The sequence below is a fragment of the Strix aluco genome, chromosome 3 (assembly GCF_031877795.1).
Source record: "Strix aluco isolate bStrAlu1 chromosome 3, bStrAlu1.hap1, whole genome shotgun sequence".
Lineage (NCBI taxonomy): Eukaryota > Metazoa > Chordata > Aves > Strigiformes > Strigidae > Strix > Strix aluco.
The window spans coordinates 41,085,434-41,098,724 of NC_133933.1; the positions used below are offsets into that span (position 1 = coordinate 41,085,434).

The 13,291-nt window shown below is 35.8% G+C and overlaps 1 protein-coding gene across 1 annotated transcript in view; it reads left to right on the plus strand.

The window, feature by feature from the left end:
* STRN (striatin) overlaps positions 1 to 13,291 on the plus strand; it is a 73,826-nt gene that overhangs the window by 14,620 nt on the left and 45,915 nt on the right. Inside the window, 3 exon segments of the mRNA XM_074818283.1 lie at positions 6,663 to 6,736; positions 9,894 to 9,972; positions 12,025 to 12,189. Coding sequence (XP_074674384.1) covers positions 6,663 to 6,736; positions 9,894 to 9,972; positions 12,025 to 12,189 — 318 coding nt within the window.

Sequence of the window (13,291 nt, forward strand, 5' to 3'; positions counted from 1 at the left end):
TACCATTTTCCTATCAGATAATTCCTACTTCTCCGTAATAAAATATTAATAAAATCTCTTTAAAATAGTTTGTATTAGTAGAAATAAGATTAGAAATATACACATATGCAAATGAAGAATAGGATATTGTTACCAGATAATTTAAGGTAGACACTATAGTTATACATCACTGTATTGCATTTTGATTTGCTCATCTTATATGGGCTGCTTCAGCACATGAGATATGCCTTGCACCATCCAGTTTGACTCTTTTCAGTAGCGACCAGTTCATCAGCTAGCATGGAGCTGCAGCCTGTTTCCTGGCCAGCAGTAGCCACAGGGTCCAGCCTAATTGCTTCCCCTTTGGGGAGCTCTCAGAGGAATGCTTAAGGTAGATATGCTTTTTGCCCAGGCCTTATGGTACTGATCTTATGTCAAATAGCACAGAAAAATATCAAATGTATGTTTAATGGAGCTTGCAGTTTATAGCCATGGAAAGGCTTAAATTTGAGGCATGATTATAAAGATTAGAGTCACTTTAAAAGGCCAGAGGCAATGGAGTACTGTCTTGTGCAGTTAAAAAGATGCTCTAAGGTATATAAATTCAGTAAGATTTCTTGTATTTCAAAACTGAGGGATCTATTCCTGGTTACTTAGGGATATCTCTAATACTTCATGATAACCCAGATAAATTAGCAATTTATCTAAAATTGTCAGGCTATGCAACTACATTTCCATGTGCTATCAGAGAAGCTTTGAAAGATTTAAAAAACCAAATCAAATTTCCATATGGATAGTGAAAATGTCCTCCAGTTGCATTCAGTAAAATCCATCTAAATTAAGACATTTAAATCCTAATACAGCAGTTACTGTCAGCATTAGGAAAAAACACCTGGTGCTTTCTTATTAGCAGTTTTTACTTTAGGTATCTTTCATCTTTTGTTGCATTTTTTTCTACAGTGTATGGTATTAGCCTCAGTTGCTCAGGTCAGTAGGCTACAGTCAACTGATACAATCCAGTTTGACAGTTGCAGTGAGAGTGTGCAATGGTTTTTAAAGTAAGTATGATGCTTGTGAATGATGTGTCCTGGAGACAGCTATTTATAAGAGTTTGTAGTGTTAAACAACAGTATTATTTGCCAGTTTCTGAAGAATCAGTCTTGTACTTCTGCTGGAAATGTCTCTCAGCAAGTGTTCTTGCTTGATAGTTACAAGAATGGCAACATACTGAGCTTGGAAGCACTGCTCTCTTTCCCAGTGTTTTCCTAAATCAGCCGCCGGCCAGGTCAAGCAGTAGTCAGTTGAGATGCTGGCATTTTCCACTGGGATCTCAGAGCTGGAAAATGAAATCCTACAAGGTAGGAGGAAAACATTTCTGGTCAAGTTAGGGGAAAGTTGGTGCGGGTGGGAGGGGGCAGGGAAGCATTCCTGTGTTCTTTAATTTCTGCCCTGGCCTTACAGCATAGCAAATCTTTTTTAGCTAGATGAAATGAGTAACCTGACAGAATATGACATTGTTGCCCAGTGTAGTTCATGTTCGCGATGCCCTCAGGAAACCACAAGCAAGAAATGAGTGACATTGGTTTTCTCAGGTATATGCTTTTATGAGCTGCTATTCTGTATAGTGGGTGTTCAGCATTTCTTCTATCAACCCAATGTTTTCGAAGTTTACTGTAAATAAACAACTTTGGAAGCATTGTCATTGTTCTCTATTTCATGGCACTGACATAATTTTATAGTGGGTAAGGTAGAAAATTAGTTTCAGTTACAGATTGTCATGTGTTTTGACAAGTTTTAATGTTCGGTCTTTATGCAAGAGTACCTTTTTTGTTGTATGTATAAGAAGTCCAGTTATTTCTGCTGAAGAGTCTTAATACACTGAAGAGCAAAGAGCTTAGAAGGAGATAGTTAATAGTCAAGCACAATGATTTCTGCAACAGCAGTTTTGATGTAGTTTTGCCAACATCCAGTAGATTGCAGTGTGAGGCTGTTCACAGTTGAGGGTTACTTTCTATTACTTTATCAATACTTGCTCCACCAGCAGTAAATTGCATTGTTTCCTCTGGATTTTCAGGAGCTAGCTGACATGTAGTACTGTTTCTCTCAAGTACATGTCCTATTTCATCTAGTCTAGCTCATTTCCTGTCTTGGCATATTTCAGCCAAAGAATGGACTCCTGAGCCATGTCTCTAGAAACACTTGACTTAATTTTATGTTGTTTTCTGCACTGGTGTGTCTGATCAGTGTAAGGCTGGCGCCTTCTCCCCTGGGTAGAGTATCTCGCCGTGCTGTTCCTGGCAGTCATTCTTGTTTATGTCTCTTGGTTTGGCGGCAGCTCCCAGATCTTCTGCGGATGTTTTGGCAGGCTCCCTCAGCACAGCTGGATCAGATGCTTCAGGTCTGGCGACAGATATTTCCAAGAAATAGTGGCCTTTTTTGATCGGGATCAAACTTTTTTCTCTGTGAAGTATTCCGATAAGTTTCACTGCTCTTGGTCTTAGGAAATTTAAAAGGATGAAATCTTTTAGCATTTTCCTAAGCAACTCTTGAAGTGTTGTGGTAGCCATGTTGAACGTGTCCAAGCACTGTTTGCGTAGAAGACACATAGTTTAAAGAAAATACTGCTAATCAAAAAAGGAGAATTGTGTAATGAAGTGCAAAAGCCAGAGCAGTGGTAATATTCATGCTTATTTGAGTAAGGGCATCTACCCGGTAACATAGTTTCACAGCCCCAAAATTGCTCTCTTCTTGAAGGCTAGTTTTGAGATGGAAAATACCTTCTTTAAAGTTGTATGCTTCAGCTAGTTATTTTCAAGTCATTTTTCAGTCTCTGCATACTGTTAATAATTCAGATGTAATTTTTGGGAATTGTAGGTAAATTATCCAAGTTGAACAAGTTTCAGATAATAAAGGGTCATCTTTGTGATTTGCTTCCCTCCTTCTTCCCCAGCCCCAAAACCACTGTCCTTGTTTTTGACCAGATGATAAAAAGGTTTGAGAAAGTTGGACTTTTCTTTATACTTATTTATAGAAAAAATACATTTACTTTTTTTTGTGATAATAGTATCTCACTGCTGTGGTGTGTGAACTAGAGTTCAATGTGAACTGCAGAGGGCCAGTTTAAAGCTGGTAACAAGTGGACTATGTGGTTTCTGAAAAACTGAGAAATTGAGCATGGCAGGTTAGCAGGAGATATTCCGTTATTGTAGAAATAGATTAAATATAAACATGCTAATGGAATAAGCTATATTCAGAATTTGTATAGAAGAGAATTAAAGTTTCTTTTGTGAGAAGTTTCATAGCCTTTGATTGCAGTATGTGTAACTGAATGGTCAAGACTCTCCCTTCTAGTCTTGGGAGTCTGAGTTGTTGTATTCAGCCCTTTCCTTGGTGTGCTTTAGAAAGAAGAAGATTGATTGTCTTTCGTACTTGTGACATTTTCAGCTGTACCCTAAGAAAGTTACTAATAATAACTCTAATTTCTAATAGTAAAAGAATAATTTCTAATAATAAAAAATAATTTCTGCCTGAAGAAGTGTAGAAAATATTTCCTTGATGGACTGTCAGCTATCTGTATTGATTTTTTAAAAAATACTCCTCTGAACTTTAGAAGCTGACAATAGGTGAAGGTGAGTTCACCCAGTCGAATACTCTGACATGATACTCATATTTCTTGTTTCACGTGTAAACTGGTGTCTTGCTCAGATGTCTGAACTCATACTAATTGATTCTAATTAATTCATGTTTGAGTTTGGCATTGTTTTTTTTATCATTTTATGCAGGCAAAGGTCTATGGCTTTTTGTTTTAAACTTTCCCAGCAATATTAAAAATAAGGATTGCTTTTTGGGATTGTCAGCTCTTCAGTTGCGTGTCTTTGTTAGAACATGATTCTTCTGCCATATCTGTATTTCTACTGGTCTCTGCCTGTGATACACAAAGTTAAATCTTCTGAAAGATGAAATCTTAGTCCATCTTGGCCTTAAAATAAATTAAGGGCCAACGGTGTGCAAGACCATGTAATCTAGGTTATCCTTTTGAAGTGAAGAAGAATAACAAAGGCTTTAAAAACTGTTGCATTATGAAGAGGAACCAGTTAAAAAACCCTCCTACTAATAGTTTAGAATGTGGATAGAATGAGTAATTTCACTATGCTGAGCTGATTTTATAATGCCTTTAATGAGGCGGGAAAACTTAAATAAGAAGAAAGAAGAATATTGAAGAGAGAAAGAAATTTAAAAAAGTAGTATACACAGATCTAACATACTGAAATAAATATCCTGAAATGTTTAAAAAAATGCAGGCTGAATTTTTGAAAAATGGGTTTTGGTGAACAGATGAGAGATCTGAGGAACAGGAAAGGTACAAGGAATGATCCTTTCAGTTAACCTAGCAAACATTTTACTTTGGTTCTTAGGGTGAAAATTATTAACAAAACTTTGGTAAGAAAATTAGTGAATGCATAGAGGATAATTGAACTTTATATAAGACCCATAAGCTAAAAGCAAATGCCTCATGTCACAAAACTAACTGCTCTCTGGAGTTACTTGCATGAGTGGAGTAGAGCACAGTATAGGTCACTAATCCAGACTAGAGTATCAATATTTGCTGATTTTTGATAAATCAAATCAATATGGATTAAACATTAGGATCACTTGAATTGATGACTGCATAAAAACTTGGAAGTTTTTGACAAAGTGTAGTGTTGAAAGTTGGTGCAGTAGGTTAGTGACAGTAGACAATTTCTTAGTTCTTGATGACTCATTACTTTTTATTACTGATGGTGGGGGAAAAAGTATACATAGCATCAGTGTTTAACAATAATGAAACTGCAGTTGTTTTTACTAAGGTAACATTTCTGTGGGTGAGATGTAAGAAACATAGTTGGAAAAGGGAAGATAAATATTTTGATTGAGTTTTCAGCTTTAATTTTGTTCTGTTCTTCGTTATTCTTTTCTATGCCAACCAAAATGTTTATCCTTCACTTACTGCTGTTAATATATTTCAGGTATATCCTTTCTCCTTTCCTTGCTGGTGGCTGCTCAGCTGAGTTAGAGCTTAGGGATCTAGCTCTTGAGGAGGAAGTCAGCTCCTTCATCTGTCTTTTTTGCTATGCCTAAGAGGCATTTCTTCGCTCTGCATTTAACCTTCTCATCCAGAATTAAATATTATTATAATTAAAATGAAGTTGGATTAGTAGGAAACTAGTACTGCCTACACTACTCCAAACATTGCTGCCCTCAGCACCATTTTGTTAGAAGTAATGAATTTTCTTTATGAAATAGGAAAAGGCAAAGGAAAAAAATAATGTAATGAAGATGTCTGAGAAGCAATCAAGAGGTGCAGGTAACTTGAAAACATCTGCAATTGTTCTTGATACAGTCATTCAAGCTCAGTGAGACTTGCCTCATACAATTATGAAGTGTCACACCCATTGATTTTTTTTTTTTTTTAAAAAAACTTAAGTGGAAGAGTTCCCTTGTGAGTAGTGTAGCTAATGAATCCCATTTTCATGTTGGTGTATGTGAGGGTGGTTTGGTTTGTGTGGTGGGTTTTTTTTTTTTGCCTTTTCTAGTCTGTATCTTGCTGTCTTACACCTAGCTCTGTACATTTGCACTGCAACTGCATGTGTGCTAGTTGGTTGTCCCACTACTGCCAGGCTGCATGCCCAGCATTGCCAGAATTCTTCCCTGCCTTTTGTTCAGGGTAGGAATTAGTATGAGTGCAGCTTTTCTACCCAGTTATGAATGTCTACAAAACTTTATAGGGAATCAGGTTTTTTTGAGTCATGTAAATTTCATGTTTGGCAGAAAAAAATCATAGAGACAAAAGTAACAGTGAGTGTGAGAGAAGGGGGTAACAGTTGTGAAACTGGCTAAGGCTCTCTTTGCCTTGGTTTCTCTGTTACTGTGTTATAAGACTAATGAATCTTTAGTAAATTATATGTGCATTTGTAATGCTGTATTACTGTGGCATTATTTTGTGTGTTTAAAACTCTATAGACACTGACTGTAGGATGAAGCTTTTCAAATTAAAAAGCATTTCCCTTTTTCTTCTAGTTACTCTTATTATAATTGTATAGCATGCTTTGTAGGTTTATTACAATAGGCCTTCTGTAGGCTATTTTTGGAAGAGAAGTTTCCATTTTTGAACTTTTGTCAAGTGGCAGATCTAGCAGCTTTAAGAGAAACTGGTATAGATGGGCTGCTGTTAGCGCTAAATCTCATTTAGAATAGTTCTGAGGGCCTGATGCTGTTGGAAAGCACAGCGTTTCAAAGAATAAAACTGTTTGCTTAACTGAGGTGACAATATGAAGTACCAGAGTAGATGACACTGAACTGACATGGATAGTAAAAATGTTTCACAGTGATGGCTAAAAAAAAAAGGGGGGAGGTGGGAAGGGGAGTAGGGAAGGAGCCTTTTCTGTAGCAAGAACATTTTGTAAAACTTGCAGTCTACTGGCCTCTGTGTTTCATCAGTATTCACTTTGCAATTACGTGTCAACCTTGGAAAAAATAATTAAGCAAAATTACATATCTGAAGTCCTGCTGAAATTATTTGTTTTGTTTTGTTCCTAGCCTAAAAGAAAGGAGTGGCTTTTCAAGTGAAGACAGGTGACATTTATGTGGAGATACCTTTTAAATGTGCTAATGTTTGGTGTTGTTTGGTTTTTTTTGTCTTTCAGGGCTAAGTATCACAAATTAAAATATGGCACAGAATTGAATCAGGGAGATATGAAGCCACCAAACTATGATTCTGGTAAGAATTTATTAAGTTCATTATTGGCATAAAAGCTTAACTGTGGTTTGTGCAAATGCTGCAATGACAGTGTTGATAAAATAAGCCACTTAATGGAAGCAGTGGGAATAGAGATAATTAATAAAAACTGTATTTTACTCTTGGAAAATTAAAAATGTACGCTAATACTCTGAAAGAGTCCATTAATAAATAAAAGGACTTTAGATTTTAAAAAACCCAAACCAACAAACTGCTCCTGGAGAGAATAATTTTTCTCTTCCTTAGTAATGTGTATGGATGTTTTGTACCAGGGAGATACTAGATATATAGCTATAGAATCCTTTTATCTTTGAATAATTCTTCTGAATAGAAAAGTTAATGGCAAAGGACATGAAATGTGTAGTACATAACTTTTTGTTCAATTACGTTAATGGTATTCCTGGAGAAAAATAATGAAAGGACACATTAGACGTAAGTGAGAGTTTGAGAGTGGGGAATTTATTTACAGAATCCCAATGATCATTGGAAATGCATAGAACTAACTTCAGTGCTACGCTGAGAGAGGACAGTTTTTCACCTTGGTCTCTGTAAAGCTGATCTGTTTTTCTAGAGGTTGTATCTCCTACTTCACAGAAATAGTTTTAAGCACTGAACTTGAGGAATTAAGAATTTAAATTACTTCCTTTCATCTCTCTCTATCTCCCTATCCTTTCCTCAAGAGAAGAAAAGAAGGGGTACAGAGATCTGGTGATACGTCAAGTCCTTGAAAGCGGAAGTAATAGGTGATGATTTTTGTATCTCAGTCCCCCGATGCTCCTACTACAGCAACAAAACTAGAGCCACCTGTACATAAAGGAGGAGTATAGAAAGTCTGCAGACCTCACCTCTGTCACTTGGTTTGTGGAAGGGATGATCTAGTTTACTGTCATAGTTAATTCTTATCTCATTGGATTCAGAAGGTCATTAAAAAAATGCAAACAAACAAAAACTCCAACCCCACACCAACTGATGAAACTTTACACCAGGTTTTTCTTGTCCAAGATATAATGAATTTTTGAGAAATTTTATTTCACATTATTATCAGGTTATTTCCTTAACTGAAGAAATAGTTTAATTTGTTGTTACTAAGTGGAAGATCCCAGTCTGTATCTGGACCACTAGAAAACTTTGTCCTTATCATACCAAAATCCTAGATGTCCTTGGTTTTTGTAATTCCTTGGGATGCAGCTATAGCATGTTTCTCTACTTGCCAGCTGAGGAGTGCAGTGCAAGGCCTGGCTTGCCCAGCAGAGCCGTACCCAGTGCGTTACTTCTGCAAAGTGAATGTTAGTGGAATTACCTTTGTTAAAATTCCATTATCCTGATTTCTCCCATTGCATTCTATATATGTAGCTGTCAGAAATGTACACTTTTGCTCTATATCAAATCTGGACTGATTAAAGATACACACTTATATAGAAACTTTGTCATTGTGCTCCTTTGGAGTTGTCTTTGATAGATACTTACTTCTATGTCCATGTCTTTCCAACTCTCCCTGTTTTTCCTGCCCAGTCAGGAAATAACATGGAAATGTTTCTAGTAGTTCTTCCCAATGGGTCATTGTTGTTTGTTTTATCATCTCTTGGGGAATCAGTAATACAGTTTAGAAGAAAGAATTAAATCGTTCGATCTCCTGATAAAGGGGTGCCTTTTTTTTTTTTTTTTTCACTGCTTGTGATATCTTCTGCTATTATTTTCTCATAATGCAAGTCCCTTCATTCTCATCTGTAAACCACTGTTACTGCTAGTGGTCATCAGTTTTGAGGAGACTAAGCAAAACAGAACTCTTGCCTGTAGATATACATAATAGTGCCTGTAGATATACATAATAGACCCAAAGAAGGGTCTTTGCTTTCAAAAGGAATTTTCAGGCAGATTTATCTCAGTCATGTTTTAATTCTTCTAGACTGAGCTTTGGTAGTTGTGCATTGGGTCCAGCTGTGTTCAGTTGTCAGAAAATCATTGTGCAGTTGATTATTTCCTATGGTTTCTATTAAATGGATTTGTGAATTTAAGATAAGTAAGATTCATATGACTCTCCTTGAATGTGAACTCTGATTCATCTTTGATAGCCTCTTTGGGTGGGTGGTGGTTCTTTTGTGTGTGGTGTTAATTCAGTAGTTTGAAGGACAATAGCTTTCCCACATCACATACCAAGTTACTCATAGGATTATACCACAGGTTTTTCTGGTTCTTAATTTTTGTTTATACAAGAAGATTGTTCATCCTTCAGTGTTTGGACCACAAGTGTTTCAAGTTCTGTAGAGGTCTTCACAGATAATAAATCAAGATCTTTTATCTTGGGAAGCATATGCTTATGTATGTCCTGGAGGAGGGGGTGGAAACCACCATCATGTAGTATGAAGCTATATATGGAATAAATGTGTAGCTGTTGGTTGCCAGCATTCAGATAGGTTTCTCACCAGAACAGCCACATAATTTTTTTGTGGATTTTCCTGAAGTAGTACTGTTTGGATACAAATTTATGGTTGTGGAAAATGTGGTGAAAAATTTTCAACAGATTTTCAGGTTAAAAAATAAACAAACAATCCCTGTTGTATTTTTTTTTTTTATTCCCTCCACAAAGCTAATACAAATATGGATGAGTTTAAAGTTGATGTGGGTAGGTCTGTTGGTTTTATGTTGAATGGTCAAATATTAAGGAAATTGGTTGGACAGTTAAGTTGTAAATAGATATCATGCTGCAGTTGCATTTTATATTGTTAGCAGTTAAAGGTGTTTGTATTGAAACTTAAATTATGAGCAGCAATTATATTGGAAGGTTACTGCAAAAATGGAACTGCAGATAATCTATGTGAATATGTACCCTTAAAGAAAAAGGAGTAAAATGGGGCTTTTGGATGTGAGACAGAAGGGAAGGCACTGATGACTAGTGGAACTTGCTTTCATACAGTAGTATGCATCTGACAGTCTTTATGTGTATGCAATACTACAGTTATATGTTGCGTGCATTTTTGTCTCTCTTAATCGATTATTGGCACTTTGAATTTTTTATTTTGTTATTAAGTCGTTCCTAATCATTTTAAGACAAATCACATTTGTCTTTTCAAGTGGATGGGCAACTTTTTAAAAAGTAGGACAAGGAAAAAATTGTTTGTAATTAAATAATCTTTTCCAGATGAAGGGAATGAGACAGAGATTCAGCCACAACAGAACAGTCAGCTAATATGGAAACAAGGACGACAGCTGCTAAGACAGTAAGTGCTGAAAAAAGGACTCGAAAAACAAATGAAAGGGAAAGAATCTAGTAATGAAATGTGATGATGATGGTATTTGTTTTTTTTCTGTTAGATTTCCTTTCAAAAAAGTTAGTGTGATGAAGTTCATTCAGCTTCTGCCCTACTTTTGCTAGGTTTTTGAAAAAATTTAATATTTCAGAACTTCAGATGAGAAGCCTTGTCAAGTCACAAACACTTAATCTGCTTTTCTTTCACTGAGTGTAATAAAACAAGATGCTTGGGAGAACAGTGGGTCATGACACATTACAATTCTTTTTGCAATTAAAAACCAACACACACGAATAATTCTGTTAGCAGCTATATAACATAAAAATAACTTGTGTTGGAGAGGGATAACTTTTATTTTGTCCTGCTCGAGGTGCAGAAAAGACTAATATCCAGAAGGTTCTAATTTTCAGTTCATCTCGGTGAAGCAAATCTCTGTTAATCTAAATCAATTTTTGAATTGTGGTCATAATGAGTTATTAAATTTCCAAGATATTTGGTCTCATTTTTGTGTGGTGTTGTTTTGTCTTGGTTACAACCTTTGATTTAAATTGAGAGAGTGTGTCTATTTGTTTTTTCATGCATTTGCCTCATTCCCTATGCTGATAGTTAGATTCTAAGGTCTTCTAATCAGCTAGCAAAACTTTTGCATTCTGATTTTTTTTTTTTTTTTTTTCTTTTTGGTGTGTTATGGAGGATTAAATGAGAGGAGGAAGAGACAGTAAGGACAGTCTGGAGCATATATTAAAGGACCTTTTTCCAAGGAATTATACGAAAGTTAAATTTGTCTGTTGGACGGCTTGTACATGCTTTTCTTTTGCAAGATCTTAAATCTTTGTATGTATGTTGAGTATGTTGAATAAATGTACATAGAGTGGTCTTGACTTGGATCGGTGATTTTTTTGAAGACAAGTCATTACTTCTCAGTGCAATTCATAAATAAGTGACACAGTGCTGAAACAAGAGTGTATATTACTGATGGACTCTGTTTTGCATAGGTGACTTGTTTGATTTTTATATAGCCAACAATCAGTATTTCTCTTCTAATGTGGTTATGTGGAGGATATTGTTAAATAATTGGAGGAGAATGTTCTTGCAGGAAAAGTGCATGTCCTTGATTTGTAACAGCTGTTACTGTAAAATAGCATCTCCTCTCTTTAGAGTCCTCTAGAATATTGACCATTTAATCAGCCCAGTGCTCCTGAGAAGACAGTGCTATTAACTCCATATTTCAGAAGAAATGACAGAGAACAAGTTTTACCTCTTTTCTTAAAAAAACAAACAAAACAAAACAAACAAACAAAAAAACATTGTTTCCTCCATTTCCACCAAAGGCAATATGGCATGTTGATGAAAGAGCCAGCTTTAGACCTTGAGGTTTTCATACAAGCTAGTCCAGGATTCTTGCTGCTCAGCCCTTATATGCAAGACAAATTAATACATTGCAGATCCATTGCAGAATAAGAAAAAGGCAAGATAAAGGTTTTTATCAAACCTAGTGCGTTATAAATAACAACTCTTACTCGTAGCTACAGCTACCGAATTTGGTTTTGTTCCCTCTGTTTTCTAGGCTTCTACTAAAGCTTACATAAAGGAACATATCGGATACTTCTTGTAAGACTTCATGTGTAGTTTCCATGTGTTGAAGAGTAAAATGGCCATGTTGTACATGCAACTGTGGTGATTTTTACAAGCCAGTTGTAAATATTTTAATTGAAAGTGCTTTTCCATCCATTTTAGTAAATGAATGAATAACGTATTGTATAACCTCTGACTGGTAGGCTCTTTGATTTTTTTTTTTTTTTTTTTTTTTTTTTTTTTTTCTCAGTGACTGTAGAGGCTGGTACTGCAAGAGGCGATCCCTCTGCAGCTGGTACAGGATGATTTATAAGCATGTTTCATTAGCACAGCATCATACTTTGCTAAGCTAAGGCATTGAAGATGAGTTTAGGGAGAGGGTTTTCATTTACTGTTTTGAATAAGGGAGATGTGTGTGGAAGATTAGCATGAGTTCTCTTCCTACAGGTATCTACAAGAAGTGGGCTACACCGACACAATATTGGATGTGAAGTCAAAACGAGTACGAGCTTTATTGGGCCTCTCAAGTGATGCTTCAGAGAAGGAAAACAGAAGTCAAGAGCCAATGGTAAATGGCACAGAGGGCCAGATTAAAGAAAACACGATGATTGGGTAAGCATCAAAATTACATTGTTATCTCTCTGCATAAATGCACTTAATGGTGTAGAACAAATTTTTGTTTACTGAACAGATTTCAAGATTTTTTTCCCCTAGTTGGAGATTAGAGCAATTCTAACTAATTTTATTACATTAAGCAATAAGTATGGAAGTAACTCTTAAGATCTACAGTTTAAAAGCACCATAAGTTTTTTTTTCAGTTGGATGGCAGCACAGAGTCAAATTAAGGCTCTTGGAGATACAATTGCTAAGTGGTTAGAGGTCAACATTGTTTCAAGTTAATGGTTTATTTGTATTGCTGGAAACTTTGCTGTGTCAATTACAGGCTTTGTTCTTCTGGTCTGTGCTGACTATGACATGATAATCTATGTGAGATATAGGATTTTTTTGACTGGATCTGAAAAACAGTCACGTGCTACATTCTGATTCCTGTAAGTTTTTGAATTTCCAATAATGGATACACACATGTAAATGTGACTGAAATGTAAGATATTTATTTATGTCTTTCAATATTTCTAATACTATGAAAAAACAGTCAAGGAGAGTAAAAGCTTGTTGTGCTTACTTTTGCTTTTAGCTAGGGTTGAAAACAGAGGCTTTTTTCCATTTTCTTTTTTCCATGCAGTGTTTTTTAAAAAAGTAAGTTAAATCTGAAACTTAACTGTAGAGGCTTCAGGAAGACTATCTGTTCTTGTTTAAGATATTGAGGTTGCAAAACTTGAAAAATAATTAAAATGATGCAGAATTGTTTGTCTGAACAATACGTGAGGTAGCTGCTCCCAGTAGTTTGTGCTGCACCAGCAAGCACAGCTTTCCTCAAAGATTCTCCTTTTTTTCCTTTTCTATACTGATGTGGCAAAGTTCAAGACCTTTTTTTCCTAAGATCTAGTACTGCTGCATGACACATTCTGTCTTTTAAAAAGCATTTGTAAAAGTTCATTGTATCCATTATATAGCTGCAGCAACTTCAGGCCAACAAGTTATGTAAGGGCAGAAGTTCGTTGTTATGTAATTAAATTTAATGCTGTGAGGTGGAAAATTTGAACGTATGAGAGAACCCCCAAGCTACTAAAATATATTGTGCTGCTATGTAGCT